At 40.6% G+C, this 24,052-nt stretch overlaps 1 protein-coding gene and 1 pseudogene across 2 annotated transcripts in view; one reads left to right on the top strand and one right to left on the bottom strand.

Annotated features, from left to right (window-relative positions):
* LOC133546675 (oocyte zinc finger protein XlCOF22-like) overlaps positions 1-21,320 on the bottom strand; it is a 125,094-nt gene extending 103,774 nt beyond the window's left edge. Inside the window, exons 1-3 of one of the 2 annotated variants that reach the window (XM_061892468.1) lie at positions 21,199-21,320; positions 18,143-18,365; positions 7,497-9,073 (exon numbers count right to left, since the gene is read on the bottom strand). In XM_061892468.1, coding sequence (XP_061748452.1) covers positions 7,644-9,073; positions 18,143-18,365 — 1,653 coding nt within the window. In that variant the 5' untranslated portion in view covers positions 21,199-21,320 and the 3' untranslated portion in view covers positions 7,497-7,643. Of the gene's footprint in view, positions 1-7,496; positions 9,074-18,142; positions 18,366-21,198 lie in introns of those variants that run through there. The other variant, XM_061892466.1, reaches the window with a different exon arrangement.
* Positions 2,231-3,668, top strand: LOC133546684 (gastrula zinc finger protein XlCGF8.2DB-like; annotated as a pseudogene).
* Positions 21,321-24,052: the final 2,732 nt, after the last annotated feature.

Below are 24,052 nucleotides of genomic sequence, written 5' to 3'. Positions count from 1 at the left end.
CGCTTTGAGTCACTAGAGAAAATCACTATATAAATATAATTCACTTCACTTCACATGATATCTTGTTATTCTATTTTCTCATTTCAAGAACTGCACTTTTTGGAATCATTCACAGTCCCTATGTAAGTTAAAGTTAAGTTCCCAACGGTAGTCACACACTAGGTGTGGTGAAATGATCCTCATCCCCAAGTTCACCCCCTGGGAGGTGAGGGCAGCGGAGGCCGCACTCGGGAATCTTTTGGTGATTTAACCCCCAACCTTTGATGCTGAGTGCCAAGCAAGGAGACAATGGGTCCCGTTTTCATAGTCTTTGGTATCACTCGGCAAGGATTTGACCTCACGACTTTCCAGTCTTAGAGCAGACACTCTAACCACAAGGCCACTGAGCAGGTCGATGGTTAATGCATCCTCAGTAGAAAATAAACCTTTGCAAAAGTTAGCTAACAATTGAGTCATTGGCAGCCACTCTATTCTGCCTATAAAGTGTTCTAAATAACATCCTAAAACCCGCTTCAACATTTAAATACACACTGTAAGTATATATGTAATGTAGTAACATTCTTAATAACATGTCATATTTACATATCTTGCTCATTTTAAGCATACAATGTCTGCTCTCACTGATGGGGTGTTCACATCTTCCCGTTTGGATGAAGAATTAATCCTCACAAAGGGTTAAAAAAGGGTGGGTGCAAAAGAGCGTATTTTCGTGTTTTTCTTGCCATCTCCAGGTCTAAGTTGGATGTCAGAGTTGACCAAGTTCTCGGTTTATGTCCACAACCTTCTACTACATAAGTGAGAAGCATGATTTATATTCTAGAATTAGCTTTCACCATCTTAGAGGCGAGAAAGCAGCTCAGTATGTCAATATAGCAGCATAAGCTAGTTACTTCTGTGATCAATGCGCCGCTAAAAGTAGGTCCTTAACGTTAGCGCTTATAATAACAATATCGCTAATACTTGGTTAATATTCGGGTCACAAAATGTAAATGGAGTATGGTTGGCAGTTTTTGGAGGACTTTGTGGGTCTAACAGAGGAGCTCCCATTGACTCCAATGTTAGCTGATTTTTGTTCACGTTTAATTACTAATTAAAATTCATAACAGTTTAAAAACATGTCTTACATAAGGATTGTGAATGATAGGCAACATTTTAAAAAAGTGCAGTTCCCTTTGAATTTGTCAGATAAGTAAACAGTCCTTCAAATTAAAGATGTAAAACAATTGAGGTTGTTTATAGATATTATCCACTATGAAGTTACAGTCAAACGAAGCACACAAGGGAAAGTACATTCATATACACATAATGTACACACATGTGTAAGAATCATGTTAACCACCAAAATATTGTCTCGTTCTCCTAAATCCAATATCGAGTATCCTTTGGTGAGCTGACCGTATCGTCACACCCTTAGTTAAAAGCACACTATCCCCATGACATGACACTTCCACGAGATGTAGAACAGTAGTCCCACATTTTAAACATACACACACATCTGAAGAATATTAAAATTAAATATATTTGGTGGGCTAAACAAAATGACTCGGGGAGCCAATGTTTGGTATGGGCGATATGACCTCAAATCTATATCCTAATAACAATATATGTCACGATGTATGATTTGATATATGATTGATAATAGAATAATTTCAAAGCAGGTAAAAAAATGCTCCTAATTTGGCAGCTGACATATGCAGTAACATATTGTATCATTTATAATTGTATTATTTTGTCGAAACAATTATTATTAATGTACTTGTTTATTTACTGTTAATATCTGGTTACTTTATTTGAGAAAATATAACTGAAAATGATGTAATATTTTTCTGCATATTTCACCAACTAAATTAGGAGCCTGTTTTAAAATGGTTGTATTAGTAATTCTATATAAAATAATTTTAATAATCAATTTTAAACCATACCGTTCATCCACAGTAAAAAGTCCTGTCATCCTGTTTTTTGTTTCTTTTCCTGTGAATAATGTTGTAAAGAGCAGCATGTTTGTGCGTCACTGAGATTTCAAGACAGTTCATACGATAACTTGTTTTTCCTAAGTGCATGTAAAAGTACTGAATGCATTGTGTGACTGAGCAGAGATGCTGTGTTTGTCTTGCAGACGTCTGTGAAGAACATCTTCACCCTGAGCAACAGAAGTGGAGCTTCAGGATGCGGACGGAGGAGCCACAGCCCTCCCACATTAAGAAGGAAGAGGAATACCCACTGACCCCCATTTTAAAGAGGAAGAGGAGGACCAACTAACACCCCATTTTAAAGAGGAAGAGGAGGACCCACTGATACCCCTTTTAAAAGAGAAATCGGTGAAGAGTGAAGATGATGAGGTGAAAGGTGAAAGTGAGGAGAGGGGAGGGGGGGAGCCTCCAAGCAGCAGCTCAACACAACACATGACAACAGAAGCTGATGGAGACCACTGTGGAGGATCACAAGCAGACAAGCTCTTAGCTCCACTATCAGATAGTGAGGACACAACGTCACACTCTCCTGACTCTGATGATGAAGACTCTAAAGATGATAAGACATGTCACACTGACAACACTCACTTCACATCTTCTCTCTGTCACAAAACTTTTAAAGACCATTGTCGTCTAAAAACACACATGAGAATGCACACCGGAGAAAAAACTTTTATCTGTTCACTCTGTGGTAAAGGTTTTGCACGAAGTTCAAGTTTGGTAAAATACATGAGAACACACACTGGTGAAAAACCTTTCTCTTGTTCAATCTGTGGTAAAGGTTTTAGAGAAAGTCAACATTTGAAAAGACACATGAAAACACACACTGGTGAAAAACCTTTTTCCTGTTCAACCTGTGGTAAAAATTATACTCAAAGCCATAATTTGAAAACACACATGAGAACACACACTGGAGAAAAACCTTTTTCATGTTCAATCTGTGGTAAAAATTTTACTCGAAGGCAAAATTTTAAAACACACATGACAATACACACTGGAGAAAAACCTTTTTCATGTTCAATTTGTGTCAAAAATTTTACTCAAAGGCAATCTTTGAAAATACATATGAGATTACACAATGGAGAAAAAAATGTTTCCTGCTCAGACTGTGGTAAAAGTATTGTAATAAATCAAAGTTAAAAATTACATATGAGAACACACACTGGAGAAAAACCTCTTTCATGTTCAATCTGTGGTAAAGATTTTACTCGAAGGCAAAATTTCAAAACACACATGACAATACACACTGGAGAAAAAACTTTTTCCTGCTCATAACGTGGTAAAAATTTTACTCGAAGGCAAAATTTTAAACACACATGACAATACACACTGGAGAAAAACCTTGTTCCTTCTCATAATGTGGTAAAAGTTTTGTCATAAGACAAAGTTTAAAAGTAAAAATGAGAACACACTCTGGTGAAAAACCTTTCATATGTTCAGTATGTTGTAAAAGTTATATAGAAAGACGACAATTAAAATTACACATGAGATCGCACTCTGGAGAAAACCCATACTCCTGTTCAAGCTGCAATAAAAGCTTTCATCACCTAAACACTCTTACATTACACATGAGAAGACACGCAGGTGAGAAAGTGTGGAGTTGTGGTGTGTGTGGTGAAAGATTGTCTTCTAAGTACCAGTGTAAGAAACACAAGTGTGCTGGTGAGAACAGCAGCAGCAAATGAAACTGCAGGATTTGAAATACTGTCCAGACTTTCATTTTGACTTTCTAACAACATCAACACATATAACATGTGTGACATCGTTGTTGTGTGTGTAACACAATCTTGTTTATATGATTCTAACATTTATAGATTAGAGACTTCAGATTAGTGTGTTTATCACAGTCATGTACATGAGTTAATATACACATTTGTGTACTTTAAAATGAACAGAACAATTTGACTGAAAGGGTGAGAATAAACAGTACATAAAATATGTTACATACAATAAATATTGTATGTGTAAATATCCATAATTTACCTCTATACTTATTCATAATAGTGTTTTATATGTTTTTTGAAGAATGGTTGATTGGCAACACTAAATGTTCCCTAGTGTGTGAATGTGAGTGTGAATGTTGTCTGTCTATATGTGTTGGCCCTGCGATGAGGTGGCGACCTGTCCAGGGTGTACCCCGCCTTCCACCCGATTGTAGCTGAGATAGGCGCCAGCACCCCCCGCGACACCGAAAGGGAATAAGCGGTAGAAAATGGATGGGATGGATGGACGTGTTACATATTTTATTTTGTAATTGTAGATAATTCCATAGTTGAATTCCTTTTATATGATGTACATATTTGTTTTACATGTGTTCATACCTTTGCTTTTGAGTACACATAAATCCCTCTTAGTTCATATTTACTGCTTCACATCTGAAACATCTTCTGGACCACTTCTGGAAGCATATTATTATTTACTTTATACATCATTTGAACAGTTGTCTTTTATACAAGATCATTTACTTTTAAAATGTGTGACTTTATGAATCATTTGTTGGGTCTCTCTAATCCATTCTATTAGTTGTCTTTATTACTTTTTGTGTAATATGATGATTGTTGTGTGATTGTTTTATATGTATGTCCCCAGACCTTTATGCAATAAACAATGTATGCTTCAACTGAAGTTGGCTACAATAATTCTAGTTAATATTTGTATGTATTTTATTCTCTTTAGTATTGCACTCCATTGTTTTATTGTTTTCTTTATATGACTTACATGTAGTGTCCAGCTTACTTCATCATCTATATTAACTCATAAAAATGCGATTACCTTAATTCCTTTAATTTCAATATTATCCATCATAATTTGTTTTACATTTTTACAATCTTCAAATATGATGTATTTAGTTTTATTGAAGTTTAGTGACAGTTTATTGATGTGCAGCCATCTTTTTATGGTTAAGTTCTCTATGGATAAAATAAAATGAGAGTTAAATCAAGCGGTAATGAAGATTATTATATACATAATTACACTCAGTAGTGACAATTAAAGACACTTCCATCCTGTTCATTTGAGCAAAGAAAAAGAGTAAAGTGTAATATTGTAAACAATAGAAGAATATTAATATCAGCAGTCAATATTCCAACATTGTGAAGCTAAGCTATCGTAAAAAACATATTCAGCATTGAAGGCTTTATGAGAGTGATGTAATTATCACAATCAGAAAAACTTTATTAATCCCCACAGGGAATTTAAATTGTCAGCACTGTTATGACCATGTGTATATTAAATGTAATATTATATGAATACCATAATAAATTGGTACGTTTGGGGGATGTGTAATATTTTTTGTATGAACATCCTGAATGTTTTTGTGCTAGAATAGTTTTAATTAGTAGAGAGTGAAAACAAATGAGGCAGTAATGATAATAATGGTTTGTTTTAAGCCTGTTTATGAATAATTAAAGATAATTAAGATACCAAAATGTAGCTTACATCCTCAGTGAGCTGAACTCCAGCAGTAAAGATGAGAGAAATAATGTGGAAAGGTCAGAAGTCAAAATGTTTCTTCAGGTGATACATGGAGCCTCTGCTGCCACCCAGCGGCCGTTGGAAAGAATGCATACATTTTGTTTTGACCTTAAAGCTGCTTTTTACTTTCTGTCCTGTTTGTGTCCAAGTCTGTAGTGTGGGCCATAGGACAGAAGGAAGACATTTTGTTAATAGACTGTGGAGGGCAGCAATACACCTAAGATGTTCTACTAGTCTGCTGGAAATAGAAAGGAGGAGAAAGCAAGATGGCGTTTGATGGAGAAAGTCTAAACGTGGGCATTATTGTTCTGTATTTTTAATCAGTGCATACATGTGCACATATATGTCCTTTAATAGAGTAAACATCAAAAATAATTGTTTGTATCTGAATGCACTTTGTATTTAACACCACCATTCTTAAATATGTTGTTTGTAAGAATGTGGGTGTTGTTGAGAAGATGATGCAGGTGTTCTGTCCAATTTAGCTAACTGTAAAAATGTGTTATTTATTCTAGTTTATTTGTAAAAATAAATTGTTTTCCTATATTATAGTCTCCTCACTTTATCCAGACAGTCATTAGGACAAAAGACCCTGCGAGGGCTTTGCCCTTTCAAAGGGAAACCTATTCACTGTGGCAGGACAGCATCAAGATGAATTGATCACATTTGTATAATCGGCTACGAGACATTTTATTCTCATTGTACAGCACTTACCTTTGGGCTGATACTGATACTGATACTGATACTGTGTTGACCAGTTTGATGATTGAATGTCCAGTACTGTAGAAATGTGTTTGGATATGACAATCCCTTTATTCCAAGCTATCAAAATGAAATGAAAAGTAGGTTCTAGAACATTATGTATGCTGACCTTGGCTTGAATGGCACATTGTCACAGCAGTGAGACCTGACCACACACCACACCACACGCTCCAAAACTGTTTGTCCTCCATGCAATCACCCCCCAGTGTTCCCAGCTGAACACAATTAAAGGAGGCTACCATGGCAACCGCACCATAGCAACAGTCCCATCCCTGTCGACACTTCCTGGTTCTCAACAGGAAGTGGGCAGAGCAATCTGCAGAAAGGGAAATTCAGCATGAACTGAAGCCAGCAATCAATCAGAGAAAACAAAATAAAAACAATATAAGCAAATAAGGAAATTTGGCTCCAACAGTCAGTTTTCGTCTTTTGGTGCAGTTGACCTTGTTCTTACATTTCTCCTTCCTCCTAGAGTTCCTGTGTTGCCTTTGTGGGCGGAGTTGTGGGACGTGCACAGCTGCTTCCAATTGACCCTGGTGCTACTTAAGCAGCACTTTGACAGCTGGATGGCACTCGGCGATTCCACTCCACGCCAGTTGATTCCATGCTTTGAGTATTTTGCTACCTTGGCCATTCCCAGTGCCATCCATCTTGGTGTTGTTTTGTAGTGTGCACGTCTTGTAACTCAGAACCAAGTTGACTTTATTTGTGTATAGAAGTAGCTTTTGTTATTTTTTCCAAAATGCACATTTAGTCTTCTCTTTTTCGCACCATCATTTTTTGTTTCCTACTGTTTGGATTGTTTTTGTGAGTAGATTTCCGCAGTAAAAGAAGTGTGAACAGCACTCTGACAGAAGGAGTTCCTCCAAAACGCAACACCCTTTGGCGGACAAGTATGTGATTAAATGCTATACATATAAAATGAAAGAGACAAGTGGTAGAACAAATGGATGGATGTACAGTAAAGCTCTGTGGGATGATGTACATAATTAACTTTTCCCAAACATTCCAAACGTTCCCATGTTTTCTGAAATTGATAATGTTTGAGGAATTCTAAAAAAGGGGGATAAATCATGAACAACTTTAAAAAACACTTGTCATGTGTAGTACTTGACTGAAAAAAGGCAATAATCTAAAATACCTCATCTATAAATCTTAGAAACTATGTGCTGATGTTTTTAGAAGGTCAAAGTTAAAGTCTGGACAGTTTATTTCAAATCCTGCAGTTTCATTTGCTGCTGCTGTTCTCACCAGCACACTTGTGTTTCTTACACTGCTACTTAGAAGACAATCTTTCACCACACACACTGCAACTCAACACTTTCTCTCCTGGGTGTCTTCTCATGTGTCTTTTCAAATGCTGACTTTGTAAAAAACTTTTACAACATACTGAACATGTAAAAGGTTTTTCTCCAGTGTGTGTTCTCACGTGTTCTTTCAAATAGTGTCGTTGCGCAAAATATTTACTGCAGATTGAACAGGAAAAGGTTTTTCTCCAGTGTGTATTCTCATGTGCTTTTTGAAATTTTCCCTTCGAGTAAAATCTTTACCGCAGATTGAACATGAAAAAGGTTTTTCTCCAGTGTGTGTTCTCATGTGTACTTTCAAATGTTGACTTCTTGTAAAACCTTTACCACAGATAGAACATGAAAAAGGTTTTTCTCCAGTGTGTGTTCTCATGTGTACTTTTAAATCTGGCCTCTGAGTAAAATGTTTACCGCAGTTTGAACATGAAAAAGGTTTTTCACCAGTGTGTGTTCTCATGTGTCTTTTCAAATGTTGACTTTCTCTAAAACCTTTACCACAGATTGAACAGGAAAAAGGTTTTTCACTGGTGTGTGTTCTCATGTGTACCTTCAAATTGATACTTTGTGTAAAACCTTTACTACAGAGTGAACAAGAAAAAGGTTTTTCTCTAGTGTGTGTTCTAATATGTATTTTCAAACTCTGACTTTGTGTAAAACCTTTACCACAGGTTGAACAGGAAAAACGTTTTTCACAAGTGTGTGTTCTCATGTGTACTTTCAAATTGATACTTTGTGTAAAACCTTTACCACAGATTGAACAAGAGAAAGGTTTTTCTCCAGTGTGTGTTCTCATGTGTGATTTTAGACGACAATGGTATTTAAAAGTTTTGTGAGAGTGAGAAGATGTGAAGTGAGTGTTGTCAGTGTGACATGTCTTATCATCTTTAGAGTCTTCATCATCAGTGTCAGGAGAGTGTGACGTTGTGTCCTCACTATCTGATAGTGGAGCTAAGAGCTTGTCTGCTTGTGATCCTCCACAGTGGTCTCCATCAGCTTCTGTTGTCATGTGTTGTGTTGAGCTGCTGCTTGGAGGCTCCCCCCCTCCCCTCTCCTCACTTTCACCTTTCACCTCATCATCTTCACTCTTCACAGGGACACCAGTCACTGGGAACTCCTCCAACCATTTAGGCTGACTGATGCCCTCTTCCTCCTCTTCCTCTCTAATGTGCGGCGGCTCTTGGTCCTCCTCTTCCTCTTTAAAGTGAGGGGTCAGTAGGTCCTCCTCTTCCTCTTTAAAATGGGTTATTAGTGGCTTCTCCTCTTCCTTTTTAAAATTGGGGGTCAATGAGTCCTCCTCTTCCTCTTTAAAGTAAGGGGTCAGTAGGTCCTCCTCTTCCTCTTTAAAATGGGTTATTAGTGGCTTCTCCTCTTCCTTTTTAAAATTGGGGGTCAATGAGTCCTCCTCTTCCTCTTTGATGTGAGTGGTCAGTGGGTCATCCTCTTCCGCTTTAAAATGGGGGATCAGTGGGTGTTTCTTTTCCTTTTTAATGTGGGAGGGCTGTGGCTCCATCCTGAAGCTCCACTTCTGTTGCTCAGGGAGAAGATGTTCTTCACAGACGTCTGCAGGCCACAAGAAGACAAACACGTTTTAGAAACATCCATCTGTGCTCAGTCACACAATGCATTCACTACTTTTACATGCACTTAGGAAAAACAAGTTATCGTATGAACTGTCTTGAAATCTCAGTGACGCACAAACACGCTGCTCTTTACAACATTATTCACAGGAAGGAAAAACAAACCAGCACAACAGGACTTTCTACAATGGATAGACGGTTGATGGTTTAAAATTGATTCTGTCATATATTATTTCTTATAGAATTATTAATAGAACCGTTTTAAAACAGGCTACACAGGCTCCTAATTTAGTTGATGAAATATGCAGTAAAATATTTCATCATTTCCAGTATTATTTTCTCAAATAAAGCAACCAGATATTAACAGTAAATAAACAAGTACATTAATAATAATTGTTTTGCCAAATTAATACAATTAGAAATGACACAATATGTTACTGCATATGTCAGCTGCCAAATTAGGAGCTTTTGTAACCCATTTTGAAATTCTTCTATTAGCAATCATATACCAAATGATATATCGTGACATATATTGTTATTAAGATATAGATTTTAAGTCATATGGCCCATACCAAACATTGTTTCGCCGAGTCATTTTGTTTGGCCCACCAAATATATTTATTTTTATATTCTTTAGATGTGTGTGTATGTTTAAAATGTGGTACTACTGTTCTACATCACGTGGAAGTGTACATTTAAACCAATGTGGGTGGCACTGGGAGCAGGTGGGTAAAGTGTCCTTCCCAAGGACACAATGGCTCAGATGGCAGAAGCTGGGATTGAACCTGGAACCCTCAAGTTGCTGGCATGGCCGCTCTACCAACCGAGCTATACTGCCAGGCCACCTTAACAACATCAACACATTACCCACCGCCTAAACTAAAGTCTTAAAAAAACCAAAACATTTTTGGTTTTTTTTGTCCTGTCCGGCTTCTCAGGCAAATCATATAGTCGATGTAGATGCCCGTATCGCATGTTCACATTTACTTTACAAAAGAGAAGTGTAGGATACTTCTCTTGTTGCCTTATTTGTTTTTGACTTCATTAGACGTATTGATATTATCATTTTGTGCTAAACTAAAGTCTTAACAAGCTGGTACGCTTCGTACTGCCTCTGTCTCTGTCACTATGTCTCTGCAGCCCCCAGCATTGTCCCACCCACACAACCATCTGATTGGTTACAGGCAAAGCGGTAAGAGCCAATCAGCAGTGCGTATTCAGAGTGCATGGAATCAGGGCTCACGGCAGAGGCAGGCAGAGAGGAGAGACGGTGCATGTTAGCAGAAAGGTGTTCAGCAGGTGAGCATAATGCAGCGGACGATCCCCATATCATAATAAACACCTCCCAGTCAACTACTTGTAACATCACTATGAGCCCGTTGACGATCTGGAGGTATAGGCGGTAGCTCAGCTCGCTCACAGTCCTTGAGGTGAAGGCTGATTAGCTTTTAGCGTAACGTTAGCTCATTTTGCGATGTGTGCGTGCGTGCGTGTGTTACGGACAGTAAAGCCCTGTCTGTCTGAGAGAAAGACAAGCATTATTGACCGATAGTTAACATCTAAGTTATTTCACTTAACCTTTTTCTGTGTTGACGCAGCAAAAAGTCAGTGAGTCCTACTCTTCCTCTTTATTGTGAGTGGAGCTGTGACTCCTCTTTCTCTGTAAGGTAAGGGAGGGCTGTGATTCATTTTTCTCCTTAATGTGAGAGCTATCTGGCTCCTCCTTCCCTTTAATGTGGGGTTGCTTTGAATCCTCTTCCTCTTTAATCTTGGGGTACTGCAGAACCTCCATTTCCTTTTTAATATAAGGGGTTGTGACTGATTCTGCTCCATCCTTGAGGTCCGCTCTTGCTGCTCAGGGAAATGTTCTTCAATACACAAGTTAGACGAACAAATGCTTTAGAAAAGTCCAGATTTACCCAGTCACATGACACTTTGTCCTGCATATATTCTGATAATGTCTCTGAGGATTTTATCAGTCCCCACGTTGACTTTCAAGATGTCAAAACCATACGGTACATCAGCGAAGCAATACAAAAACTCATGAAAAAAATAAACACAGCAGTAAAACACTTACATACAAACAAGACAGCTGCTTGTACACCCGAAAGAGAACAAAGAACAGTGTCTAAGAGGAGCATCAACATTTGCATTTAAACTGTAAAATCCTCTTTATGATTTATTTACTCTACTTATTTAAATATGAACATCTTCCTTTAGGAAACTTTTACGATTTCTGTGTTGTTGTAGCTTGTATGCTGCAATTTTTTTTCCCCCCCCCAAGATGGCGACCCTGTAGTGGCTGCTGTTGGCAGGAACTCTGTGCTCTTGTGTCATCCTTTTGTGTTTCCATCTTCTTTTCATGTGTTTATATACATATGCATATGTATATATATATATATATATATACATATACATATATATATATATATATATATATATATATATATATATATATATATACATATATATATATATATATATTTTTTTTTTTGCCTTTTGGTCCGGACCCTTTGGGATTGTGTGACAAGGGGTGGTACTTTCGTGACTTCTGCAGTGCTTTTTTGTGGACTTCTGGATCCGCCTCCCGAGAGCCTTGTGGCCATGGAGACCAGCTGCTGGGCTTCTGCCACACCAGAGTCCGTTTGGAGAGACTGGAGGAGATGCAGATGAAGAGACAGGACTGCGGAGCTAGCACTGAGCGCCGGGACGGAAAAGCTTCACAGTGTCTTGGCTGAATGAGCAGGTATCGGAAACCTCGGTCTCTTTGGACGTATCCTCACTCATCCATGCGGACTGGACACTGGCCGAGACTTGGTCGGCGGCCGAGGGTGGAGTCGGCTCTCTTGGTTGCTTTGTTGGGTCTGCTCCCGTCTCTGGCCAAGCTCCCTTCACCCCAACAGACGATGGCGTGGGACACCGCAAAAGCCACCACAGTGTATTTGTTTCTTTTACTTTTTATTCATGTATGTATGTAGAAGTGTCTGGTTGCATCAGCTCTGCTCTTTTAATGTCCTTTGTCTTCTTTGATGTTTCCCTCTTACACATGAAAGAGGGATGTATGCTAGGGCTATAAGTTGTTTTTTTCCCTTGGCCTCAGTCTGGACCCCCTCTCCAGGGGCCCAGGCTGAGACCGATTTTTAATTTTTTCTCACATTCCCCCCACTTGTTTACATGTATGTATCTCACCTTTTTTGCAAGGGGCGCCGCAAGTTGGCAGACCCGTCAGCGATCCTGTTCTGTCTCCCTGGAATGTTTGTCTGACCTTGAATGGGATTGTGCTGAAAATGTTTATTTCCCCTCAGGGATTAATAAAGTATGTCTGATTCTGATGTTTGATATCAACAAAACATAGCTAATTAGTAGAAATGAACTAGATTAAATCATCTCTCAAAGGTGTTGAGACATTGATGGACAGTGGAGAAGTAACTAAATCCAAATAAAAAAATGATTTTATTTTTTATAAGATATTTAGACTTAGACTTCCTTTTTATTGTCATTCAAAGTTGAACTTTACAGTACAAATAAGAACGCAATTTCGTTGCATTATCTCTTGGTAGTGCAGGATAAAAAAAACAATAAGGTGCAGATATACAGTTGTGATCCAAATTATTAAACCGCCACACAATTTTGGTGTTTTAGCTAGTTGGACATTTATTCCGTATTTTGTTTATAGTCATATCAAATAAAGATGTTTCAAATAGACAAATGCAACTCAAATCGTAACACTGTATTTTACAAAATACCAAAAAAGGACATTTTTCGTAATATCTCATTGACAAAATTATTCAACCCCTTGCAGATCATAACTCTTAAGAACAGAATTTGAATAAGGTCTTTTCAATCAGGTGTTGAACACACCTGTAGATGTGATTAGAACCATAACGAGCAACAATTAAAGTGATTGAAAAAGACTGACGCTCAGCTTCTTGTAGATGGTCAATGGTGTATTTGCAACATGGTGAAGTCCAGGGAGTGGTCAAAGAAGTCAAGAGAGGAGGTAATTTCTCTTCATAAGAAAGGATATGGATATAAGAAAATAGCAAAGACATTACACATTCCAAGAGACACAGTTGGGAGCATAATTCGCAAGTTTAAAGCTAAAGGCACAGTGGAAACACTACCTGGGTGTGGTAGAAAGAGGATGCTGTGTGTGTACAGTGGTGAAAAACCCCCGGGTAACAACTGAGGAACTACAACAGGACATTGCAGAGGGGGGAACGCAGGTTTCGTCCCAGACAATAAGGCGCGCACTACGAGATGAAGGCCTCCGTGCCAAAACTCCCAGGCGCACCCCACTTCTGACTACCAGGCACAAGAAAAATTGACTCCAGTATGCCAAAAAATCATCTGGACAAACCCCAAATGTTTTGGGAAACTGTTCTATGGAGTGATGAGACAAAACTGGAACTCTTTGGGCCTATGAATCAACGTTATGTCTGGAGGAGAAAAAAATTAAGCTTACAAAGAGAAGAACACCATTCCTACTGTTAAGCATGGTGGGGGGTCAATCATGCTCTGGGACTGTTGCTCTGCCTCAGGTACCTGATAATCTTTTCCGTCGTCCTCACCACTCTCTGGAGAGACTTCCAGTCTGAGCCATTGCAGGCTCCAGTCCAGACAGAGATGCTGTTGGTCAGCAGGCTCTCTATAGTTCCTCTGTAGAATGTGCTGAGAATGGGGGGAGGGAGCTGTGCTCTTTACATCCGACGCAAAAAGTGCATGCGCTGCTGAGCTCTTTTTACAAGATCTCCGGTGTGTAGGGACAAGGTTATATTGTCAGTAATCTGCACCCCCAGGAACTTGGTGCTGCTTACCATCTCCACCGCTGTGCCGTTGATGAAGAGTGAAGTGTGGCTGGACTGGTGCTTCCTGAAGTCAACGATGACCTCCTTGGTCTTGTCGACGTTCAGGACCAGGTTGTTGGTTCTGCACCAGTCAACCAGATGTTTCACCACCTCCCTGCGAGATGTTGAAGATGTCTGTGAGAACCCCCGCCAACTGGTCTGCACATCCCTGAAGCACCTGGCCCGGAATGTCATCAGGTCCGGGGGTTCACTTTCCTCAGGGTTTTCAGGACATCTGCTGTGTCCAAGTTGAGCGGCTGCTCATCAGAGTGAGGGGTGTTTTTTCTCGCCGGAGTGATGGATTTTCTCGCCGGAGGGGTGTTAAGTGCCTCAAACCTTTCAAAGTAGTTGTTTAGGTCATTTAGGAAGCTGATACTGTTGTCACAGGGACGGGGGGCAGCTTTATAGTCCGTGATGACCTGTATGCCCTGCCACATTTGTCGAGTGTTCGTGGGGTTCTGGAAGAAGTCCTGCACTTTCTGACTGTGAGCACCTTTGCAACCTTAATGGCACGGTTCAGGTTAGCTCTGGCTGTTTTTACTGCTACCATGTCGCTAGACTTAAACGCCTTGTTCCGAGCCTTCAGCATTGCACGCAGTACCTCACTGTTCATCCATCCAGAGTTTCTCGTTGGCCCATGTGGGGATGTTCTTGATAATAATAATAATAATAATAATAATGGATTCGATTTATATCGCGCTTTTCTATTGTTAGATACTCAAAGCGCTCACAGAGAAGTGGGAAGCCATCATTCATTCACACCTGGTGGTGGTAAGCTACATCTGTAGCTGCCCTGGGGTAGATCAACGGAAGCGTGGCTGCCAATTTGCGCCTACGGCCCCTCCTACCACCACCAATCATTCATTCATCATTCATTCACCAGTGTGAGCGGCACCACGGGCAAGGGTGAAGTGTCCTGCCCAAGGACACAACAACAGCGATTTGGATGTTAATAGGTGGGAAGCGAACCTGCAACCCCCTGGTTTCTGGCACGGCCGCTCTACCCACTACGCCATGCCGCCCCTAATCTGATCACACTGACATCCTCCATGCACTTCTGAATGTATGCGGACACAGACTTTGCATACTCCTCCACACATGTGTTATGATTATCGGTGACGGCTGCCTTGAACATGTCCCAGTCTGTGGTTCCGAAGCAGTCTTGTAATGCTTCCATTGCTCCCTCTGGCCAGGTCCTCACCTGCTTCACTGTAGCTTGCTTTCTGATCAGCAGGGGCTTGTATGCAGGAATTAGCATCACATATAGATGGTCTGAGGAGCCCAGGTGGGGGCGTGGTGCAGCTTTATACGCCTGTTTAATATTACTATAAACCAAGTCCAGCTTGCTTCCACCCCTGGTTGCAAAATTCACATATTGATGGAAATGAGGGAAAACTGTTTTCATGTAAGCTTGATTAAAATCCCCTGCAACGATGAAAACTTCCTCTGGATGTGTAGTTTGCAGTTCATTGATGGAGCAGCACAAAGCATTCAAAGCTTCTTTGGTGTGAGCACTGGGGGGAATGTACACTGTTGTGAAGATCATAGCACTGAATTCCCGAGGTAAATAAAATGGCCTGCATTTTATAGTTAATATTTCTACATCGGGAGAGCAGTGACATGAGACGTTCTTCCCGTTGTTGCACCAGTTGTTATTGATGTATATACAAACACCACCGCCTCGGGATTTACCAGTGAGAGTGCTGCTCCTATCCGACCCAAACATAGTTAGCTCCTCGATGCTAACTGCCTCGCCCGGGACGAATGGTTTCAGCCACGTTTCTGTGAGAAATATGGCGCAGCAGTCTCTCATCTAGATAGATAAATAGATAGTACTTTATTGATTCCTTCAGGAGAGTTCCTTCAGGAAAATTACAATTCCAGCAGCAGTGTATTGCATATGAATCCAGCTTCAGGTAGTCCAGTTTGTTCTCCAGTGAGCGGACATTTGAGAGCAGGATGGAAGGAAGCGGCGTTCTGTGAGGATTAGCCTTTAGCTTTGTTGTTAGCCCCGCTCGGCATCTCCGTTTCTGTTTCTGATCCCACCGCTTATGTCTCCTCTGTCTGCGGTCCCCTCTGGTACTAGGCTCCGCTGCCTCACAGGCCGCTGGATGTAGCCGGCGTAGTATTCCCAGGATAGCGAGGAGGTCCAACGTATACGCATCTTTCGGTCTAATACTGCCCGATCCATCCACATCCAAAATTGTCTGGCGGTCCTACGTTACTACGGAGTGTCCACGCTGGAAGCCAGCCATGAAATTCACAGAAATTACTGGTAGATTTGCCAAAATGTTCTATTACTACCAAGAGCCTCTGCAGCCGCAGCCGAGCAGGGCGCCGCCATCTTGAGACCAATATCTGGCTTGTATCTTCAGTAGGGATGTACATTTATAGATTTATGGATATGATACCCTAATCAATATTCCTTATCGATACCAGTATTTATCGGTACTCTTGTCGGTACTACATGTCATTTGTGGAAATAAAAAAGTGGAAAAGAGGCATTTTAAATAGCATTCCTATTTGCAGAAGAGGTTGAAGTCTTAAAGAAGTCAACTATGTGTGCAGTGCAAGGTGAAATGCAGTTATGTCATCTTCTTCTCAATAACACACACATCACACTTTGGTTGCTTCCTTATTTGTCATTATTCAAAGCTGATTGTAATGTGTAGCAGCGGCAGCTGAACTCAATGTGACAACGTGTCATAGTTACCTCAGTCAGCTGGAATTAAAAATACAAATAGTTGTGTCGTTAGTCCAGAATCTTCACGGTCTTCATGGACCACATAATTAAAGGCCTACTGAAATGAGATGTTCTTATTTAAACGGGGACAGCAGGGCCATTCTATGTGTCATACTTGATCATTTCGCGATATTGCCATATTTTTGCTGAAAGGATTTAGTAGAGAACATCCACGATAAAGTTTGCAACTTTCGGTGCTAAGAGAAAAGCCCTGACTCTACCGGAAGTCGCAGACAATGACGTCACAAGTGTGGGGGCTCCTCACATATTCACATTGATTTTAATGGGAGCCTCCAACAAAAAGTGCTATTCGGACAGGAGAAAACGACAATTTCCCCTTTAATTTGAGTGAGGATGAAAGATTTGTGGTTGAAGATATTGATAGCGACGGACTAGAAAAAAAAAAAAACGCGATTGCATTGGGACGGATTCTGATGTTTTTAGACACATTTACTAGGATAATTCTGGGAAATCCCTTATCTTTCTATTGTGTTGCTATTGTTTTAGTGAGTTAAATAGTACCTGATAGTCGGAGGTGTGTATCCACGGGTGTCTTGACGCCAGTGTCTCAGAGGAGTTGACGGCAGCTATGGATGGCACAAGCTCAGCTTTTCTCCGGTAAGAAGCGACGTTTTAACCACAATTATCTCACCGAAACCTGCTGGTTGACGTGTGGTCGTGATTCATGTTCTCTTGACCGCGCTCTGATCCATAGGAAAGTTTCACCTCCGGGAATTTTAAACAAGGAATCACCGTGTGTTTGTGTGGCTAAAGGGTAAAGCTTCCCAACTCCATCTTTCTACTGTGACTTCTCCAATATTAATTGAACAAATTGCAAAAGATTCAGCAACACAGATCTCCAAAATACTGTGTAATTATGCCGTTAAAGCAGACGACTTTTAGCTGTGTGTGTGTGCAGCGCTCATACTTCCTATGAACCCGTGACGTCTTGCGTAGACGTCATCGTAACACAACGTTTTTAAGACGAAACTCCCGGGAAATTTAAAATTGCAATTTAGTAAACTAAAAAGGCCGTATTGGCATGTGTTGCAATGTTAATATTTCATCATTGATATATAAACTATCAGACTGTGTGGTGGCTAGTAGTGGGTTTTAGTAGACCTTTAGGAACCAGTACTAAAAAAAAAAAATGGTACTTGGTATACAGCTCTTATCTTCACCACTAAACCTTTGAAATATGCTGACATATGTGCTGCCAAAGGTAAATAAACAGTAGCCATATTGAACGTTTGCCTTCATTTGACCACGTGAGGTAAGGAGGACGGCCTCTAGGTCACATGGTTACACCCCAGCAATTACACTGTTGATGATTGAAGAGCATTCATTTTTAAATGGTGGTGTTAAAAAGCAAATATATCTCCATCTTTAGTGATAAATGTGTCCCCCGGATGAACATGTGTCACAAACATTGTATTAGATGATATGTGGATGTTGTGCTTACTTGGACTGTGATGAAGCTGTGAGGACTCAGGTGGTTTGTCTTCATGCTCTTCAGTCTTCACAGAGACAACAGTCAGTGGAAACTTGCTGACATCAGCCTCCTCCTGCCCTACAGGACACTCTCCCTCCTGACTGATCCACACTTCCTCCTCTTCCTCTTTAATGTGGGGGGGCTGTGGATCCTCCTGCTGCTGAAGGGGACGTTCTTCTTGACGAGCGTTCATCTGTTGGACGCCCACAAGACAACACAAACAAACTTCAGCTCAGATGTGTCAAATGTTGTTTAGTCTATCAAATATAATATTTTCCAAATGGACTGACACCACTTAGTGGTGATGTTCTTCTACACATGGAATAATCATCAGTTATTGATTATTATGAATTGTGTCATTGATCCTATCTTCTGCATTTACATTAATTATTGATTAAAAAGTAACAACTTATAGAAAACCTCCTGCTGGGATTTTAATACCGTCATGACTGCATGAAGTCAGTCTGCACGTATAAAAGTGTCATTGTGCTGCAGCATCAAGTGACGCCAACTGGCTCCTCCCACTACCAACCTACCAGCCAACCTTGACGTGCACCTCCAAAATAGTCCCACCTCACGTCAACGGTGACCAGGACTACAGAGCTGTGGTCGGTTGGCTTTACTTTTACGCACAATATCCTCTCCTTGTTTTTCCTTCTGCAAAAGCAACATTTTTAGCCCAACAGACAAGAAACAGAAGTGCAGCGAAGCACGTGTAACAAGTGCCAGCGAGTGTGGCCGTGTGATAGTATGTTGCTTGAACCTCACTCACACCTTAAGGAATGTGCTGGCGTGAGAATATATATATATATATATATATATATATATATTAGGGGTGGGAAAATTAATGCGTTAATTACGAGTTAATTCATCACTCTATTAACACCTACAATTATTTTATCGCACATTTGCGTATGTTGTTTACATGCTTTTATTTTGTTAACGCCTTTTCTTAACAAGATGGCGACGCCCGGACGGGCTTCGGCGTGGAGGAGCTCTTGCTAAAGATGGAACATTTGGCAAAAATACCGGACAATTCTGCAAATTTCCTGGCTGGCTTACAGCGTGGTCACTCCGGGATCACTTACGACCGCCAGACAATTCTGGATGTGGATAGATCGGGCCCTTTTGGACTGAATGAGGCGTGCTCACTAGACCGGCTAGCTAGCATGGGAATACTTTGCCGGCTACATCCAGCGGCCTGTGAAGCAGCGGAGTATATGTGTTGTCTGTCTATTTATGAATAATGCAGACCAGGAATTGTTGGCTGAGTTCTTAACGTTTGCTTTCAGAGTCTGCATATCACAACATACAAGATGCTGTCATGGCGACACACAACCTATACCGGGCTACCGCGCATGCTCGTCACTCCTGTTGCATGCTGGGTAGGGTAGTTCTTTTTTTCCCTGGCTCATAACATCACAATATAGTACCATGTATATGATGCCTTCAGTTTATCAAAGTACCAAGCAAACAATCGGAAAATTCCCATCATATCAAATCCTAGATAAATGATAAATAAATAAATACATGGGTTGTACTTGTATAGCGCTTTTCTACCTTCAAGGTACTCAAAGAGCTTTGACACTACTTCCACATTTACCCATTCACACACACATTCACACACTGATGGAGGGAGCTGCCATGCAAGGCGCCAACCAGCAACCATCAGGAGCAAGGGTGAAGTGTCCTGCTCAGGACACAACGGACGTGACGAGGTTGGTTCTAGGTGGGATTTGAACCAGTGACCCTCGGGTTGCGCACGGCCACTCTGCCACTGCGCCACGCCGTCCTATGGTCATAATTATTAAAAAAATGTTTGTGCTGTTACCTCAGAAATTGCCTGTTCAGATGTTATGATTGTGGCTCAGAGATTTGTATGTAGATTATATTTATTTTCCATAACAAACAGGATAACTTAAATACCCTGGCAGTGGCAATAAGCTTAAATGTTTGTATTTACATTTTTTGAGTTGATTTTCATAAAATATGCTATTTAACTGCTACTGTTTAACAAGGACTGATTTAAATTGTGTTTGCACAACAAATGTTTTGGCGCTTTTGTTCATGTGAGAGAATATTCCAATAAAGGTGCACTACACACTACTTTTGAATTCATTATTGGGCTTTGTGTATACAATGCAGTTAATCGCGATTACTCAGAGAAATAGTGCGATTAACTTCGATTACAATTTTTAATCGTTACCCAGCCCTAATATATATATATATATATATATATATATATTAGAATATTTGGGTACCTCATGATTTGATTACAAACAAAATATTGATGCATATTCAATTTATGTCCAGTATATTAAAGCCATTTTTCATATTTAACATTTATTTAATTAAATATTTATTTTAGTCTGACTGAATAAGCATTAATCGCTTACAATTGTGCAAATAGTGTTTTCGTAATAACAAACACCAGTTGATTTAATTTCCATGATATGTCCACCCAATGCAGCTGAGATAGGCTCCAACACCCCCTGTCCCCCCTCACAACCCCAAATAGGGACAAGCGGTAGAAAATGGATGGATGTTATCAAAGGAATAGAAGTGCGTGCAAACATAATTTATATTTATTGTTAATAAAGTTGACACCAACACAAAATAGACCACTGCAATAATATTCTACTGTCATTATAATAATAATATTTGTAATTATTTTTTCATCCTGTAAAGCATCTTTGAGTACACTGAAAAGCGCTATACCAAATAAAATGTATTATTATTATTATACCATGTGACTTATTCCAGACTTAAATTACAAGACGTTCGTTTCTTTCTAGTAACAAATATTTAATGATGTTAAGCGTGACTGTAATATACAACAAAAAACAGTTAAAGTATTAAATAAGTCAATATAATTCTCATAGAGAACATATAAAATACACTCCTCAAAAAAAAAACGCTCGCATTTGCTACAAAGGCCTGCTAGCGGGCTAACGCTAGCACGTTAGCTTCGAACAACATATGAGGTAAATAAGATAAATAATATGAAAATATATCATGTATATTACCTCATAAGCCGCGTGTACAAGAGAGGAGTGGAATATATTCTTCCTATTGTTACACCAGCAACTCTTTTTTGTCTTCTGTGGCCGGGCGAAGGAAGTGTGCACCACTCACTATTGTCCCAGTGAAACACGTTTTTGAAGGAAGTGTGTACCACTCACTATTGTCCCAGTGAAACACGTGTTTGAAGGAAGTGTGCACCACTCACTATTGTCCCAGTGAAACACGTGTTTGAAGGAAGTGTGCACCACTCACTATTGTCCCAGTGAAACACGTGTTTGAAGGAAGTGTGCACCACTCACTATTGTCCCAGTGAAACACGTGTTTGAAGGAAGTGTGCACCACTCACTATTGTCCCAGTGAAACACGTGCTGGGCCAACATTTTGTTCCGCGGTTGAGAACACCTCGATGACGTCACACAGGAGGAAGCACAAAACAAGATGGCGTCTGGCGGAGAATACGTTGTTTTGGTTATTATGGTTTCTAGGTCTTAATTACAACGTACATGTGCACATGTGTGTCGTTTAACAGAGTAAACGTCGTTATTAATTGTTTGTATGCGGATACATTAGTCTGAGTGCACTTTGACGTGCTAGCCTAGCCTGCTGGTTAGCTTAGCTTGTTAGCTGCTAACAAAGAGAGGCGGAAGTGATCGACACATCAAAGCTGAGATCCAATGTAAGTGTAAAGTGTTTTTATTGTGTGAACATGTCTACATTACAAATGATGTGAGTGTTGCTGAATCTGCGACTAACTGCTGCTGTTGAAGAAATATTTGTGATGTTAGAAAAAAAAAACGATAGCAGAGTACAAGGAGGAACTTTGTTCAACAAGAGAGGAGAAGGAGCGACAACATCAACTACTGGACGCTGTTTTCAAGAAACATCAAGTTGTGTTACACATCCTTCCATCCATCCAACCATCCGTCCATCTTCTTCTGCTTATCTGAGGTCGGATTGCGGGGGCAGCAGCCTAAGAAGAGAGGCCCAGCCTTTCTTTTCCCCAGCCGCTTCGTACAGCTCTTCCCGGGGGATCCCAAAGCGTTCCCAGGCCAGCCAGTTTCTAACATAATAGTGAGAGTCCAATCCATAGTGGGGCCAGCCAGAGACCATCCCGAGCAGGGACAGGTCAGCAACGCAGAGATGCCCCCAACCGATGCACAGACGAGCAGACCACCCTGGGTCCCGACTCTAGGCAGATATATATATATATATATATATATATATATATATATATATATATATATATATACACACACACAATAAAAACTAAATAAGATAAGGCTCAGAATTGGTTTCTTAACCAAACCTTTTGTTGTGTACCAGAGAAGGGAAGGAGGCAACAACCAGGGCAGGACTGCGGTTTACAAGGTTTATTTAAAACCTTTGATGAATGCGTGGCGTGTGTATGCTACTCAAAGTGAATGAGTACCCACCTGCTCCCAGTGCCACCCACACTGGTTTAACTGTAACTTAAATATTGGGTTTCACTATGTAAAGCGCTTTGAGTCACTAGAGAAAAGCGCTATATAAATATAATTCACTTCACTTCACTATGTGTAATATTAAATATGTAAATGTTACCAAGGGTTATTGTCTGTAAATGTTGGTTGTATCTTTCGTCGTAATCCAAGAGGGCAAGGCGAAGAGGCAGGTCGTGGACATGCAAGAGGTCATGGGCAAGAGCAGGGCAGCGTGGTCTGGGTCCGAGCAGGGAGGTCGTGGATCGAGGAGAGCAGTCAGGAATCCGGATGCGAGTTGAGTGACAAGGCACAAATAAGGAAGGATAGCGTAGTCACTGAGGAAATACAAAAGGACATGAACCAGGGGAAAACAGAGAGATAGAGCAAAACAAGGGCAAGAAATTCACTGGGAAAACAGGGAATGTCAGACGTGATGCTTACTGGAAGGTTAGCGACGTTCTGGCAAAGGGTCCTCGGGTCTGCTGGTCTTTATGCTGCTCCCTCTCATCAAGCCCAGGTGTGTTGATTATTGATAGCGTGTAGGCTCGTTGCTGCGTGGGCGTGGTGCCCTCAGCACGAGCGAGGGCGCTTCTTGGTGCGCTGTCAGCAGAGGCGCCTCTTGGCTCACTGTCAGCAGAGGCACACGCAGCTCCAGCCGCTGAGGTAACGCGGGTTCGACTCCGCGTCATGACACCTTTCTACATATAAAGTGCAACATTCTCACATATAAAGTGCAACATTAAACTGCTTCAAGTTGTTGCTCAGATTAAATAAAATGACAAAACTTTTCTTCTACATACAAAAAGTGCAGCATTAAACAATTTCAAGTCAACTCAGCCTCATATTAACTTTTCTTTTTCCCACCCTCCAGCCTTTAACCCTGGTGACTTTCAATCAATTTTCATGTTTTCTGCCAGAACAATCAGTTTATCCACATTGTCTGCAGAAAGAGCAGACCTGCTTGCAGTTACAATGTCTCCAGCTGTGAAAAATACCCTTTCGCTGGACACAGAGGTAGCAGGTATGGTGAGGTAGTGCCTGGCTAACTTGGCAGTAAGAGGATATGTGGGCTCATTGTTCTTCCACCATAGAAGTGGGTCAAAATCGAGTTTTTAATGCACTATGGTCTTAAATCTGCTGCTGTAAAAACACCAACAGCATTTGTTATTGCTTTAGCCCTGCCTGAGTCGCAGAGTAGAAGCTGCTTGAATGCAGTGGGAGCTGTGTTTGTTCGTCTTTCTCTTCGTTGAAGCCATGTTACCCATTGTTGTATCGCACTGCTTAGCCGAAGTGTTCCCTAACGGGAGATCTTAACGATGCAGGAGGGTCTTCCAGCTCTGGCTTTTACACTTTGTAGTAGCCCGGTCGTTGTTAGCATGCCGTGTGTTGTGCCTCA

The sequence above is a fragment of the Nerophis ophidion genome, unplaced genomic scaffold, assembly GCF_033978795.1.
Source record: "Nerophis ophidion isolate RoL-2023_Sa unplaced genomic scaffold, RoL_Noph_v1.0 HiC_scaffold_36, whole genome shotgun sequence".
In the NCBI taxonomy this organism is placed as follows: domain Eukaryota; kingdom Metazoa; phylum Chordata; class Actinopteri; order Syngnathiformes; family Syngnathidae; genus Nerophis; species Nerophis ophidion.
This window is presented reverse-complemented; position numbering and strand designations above follow the sequence as displayed.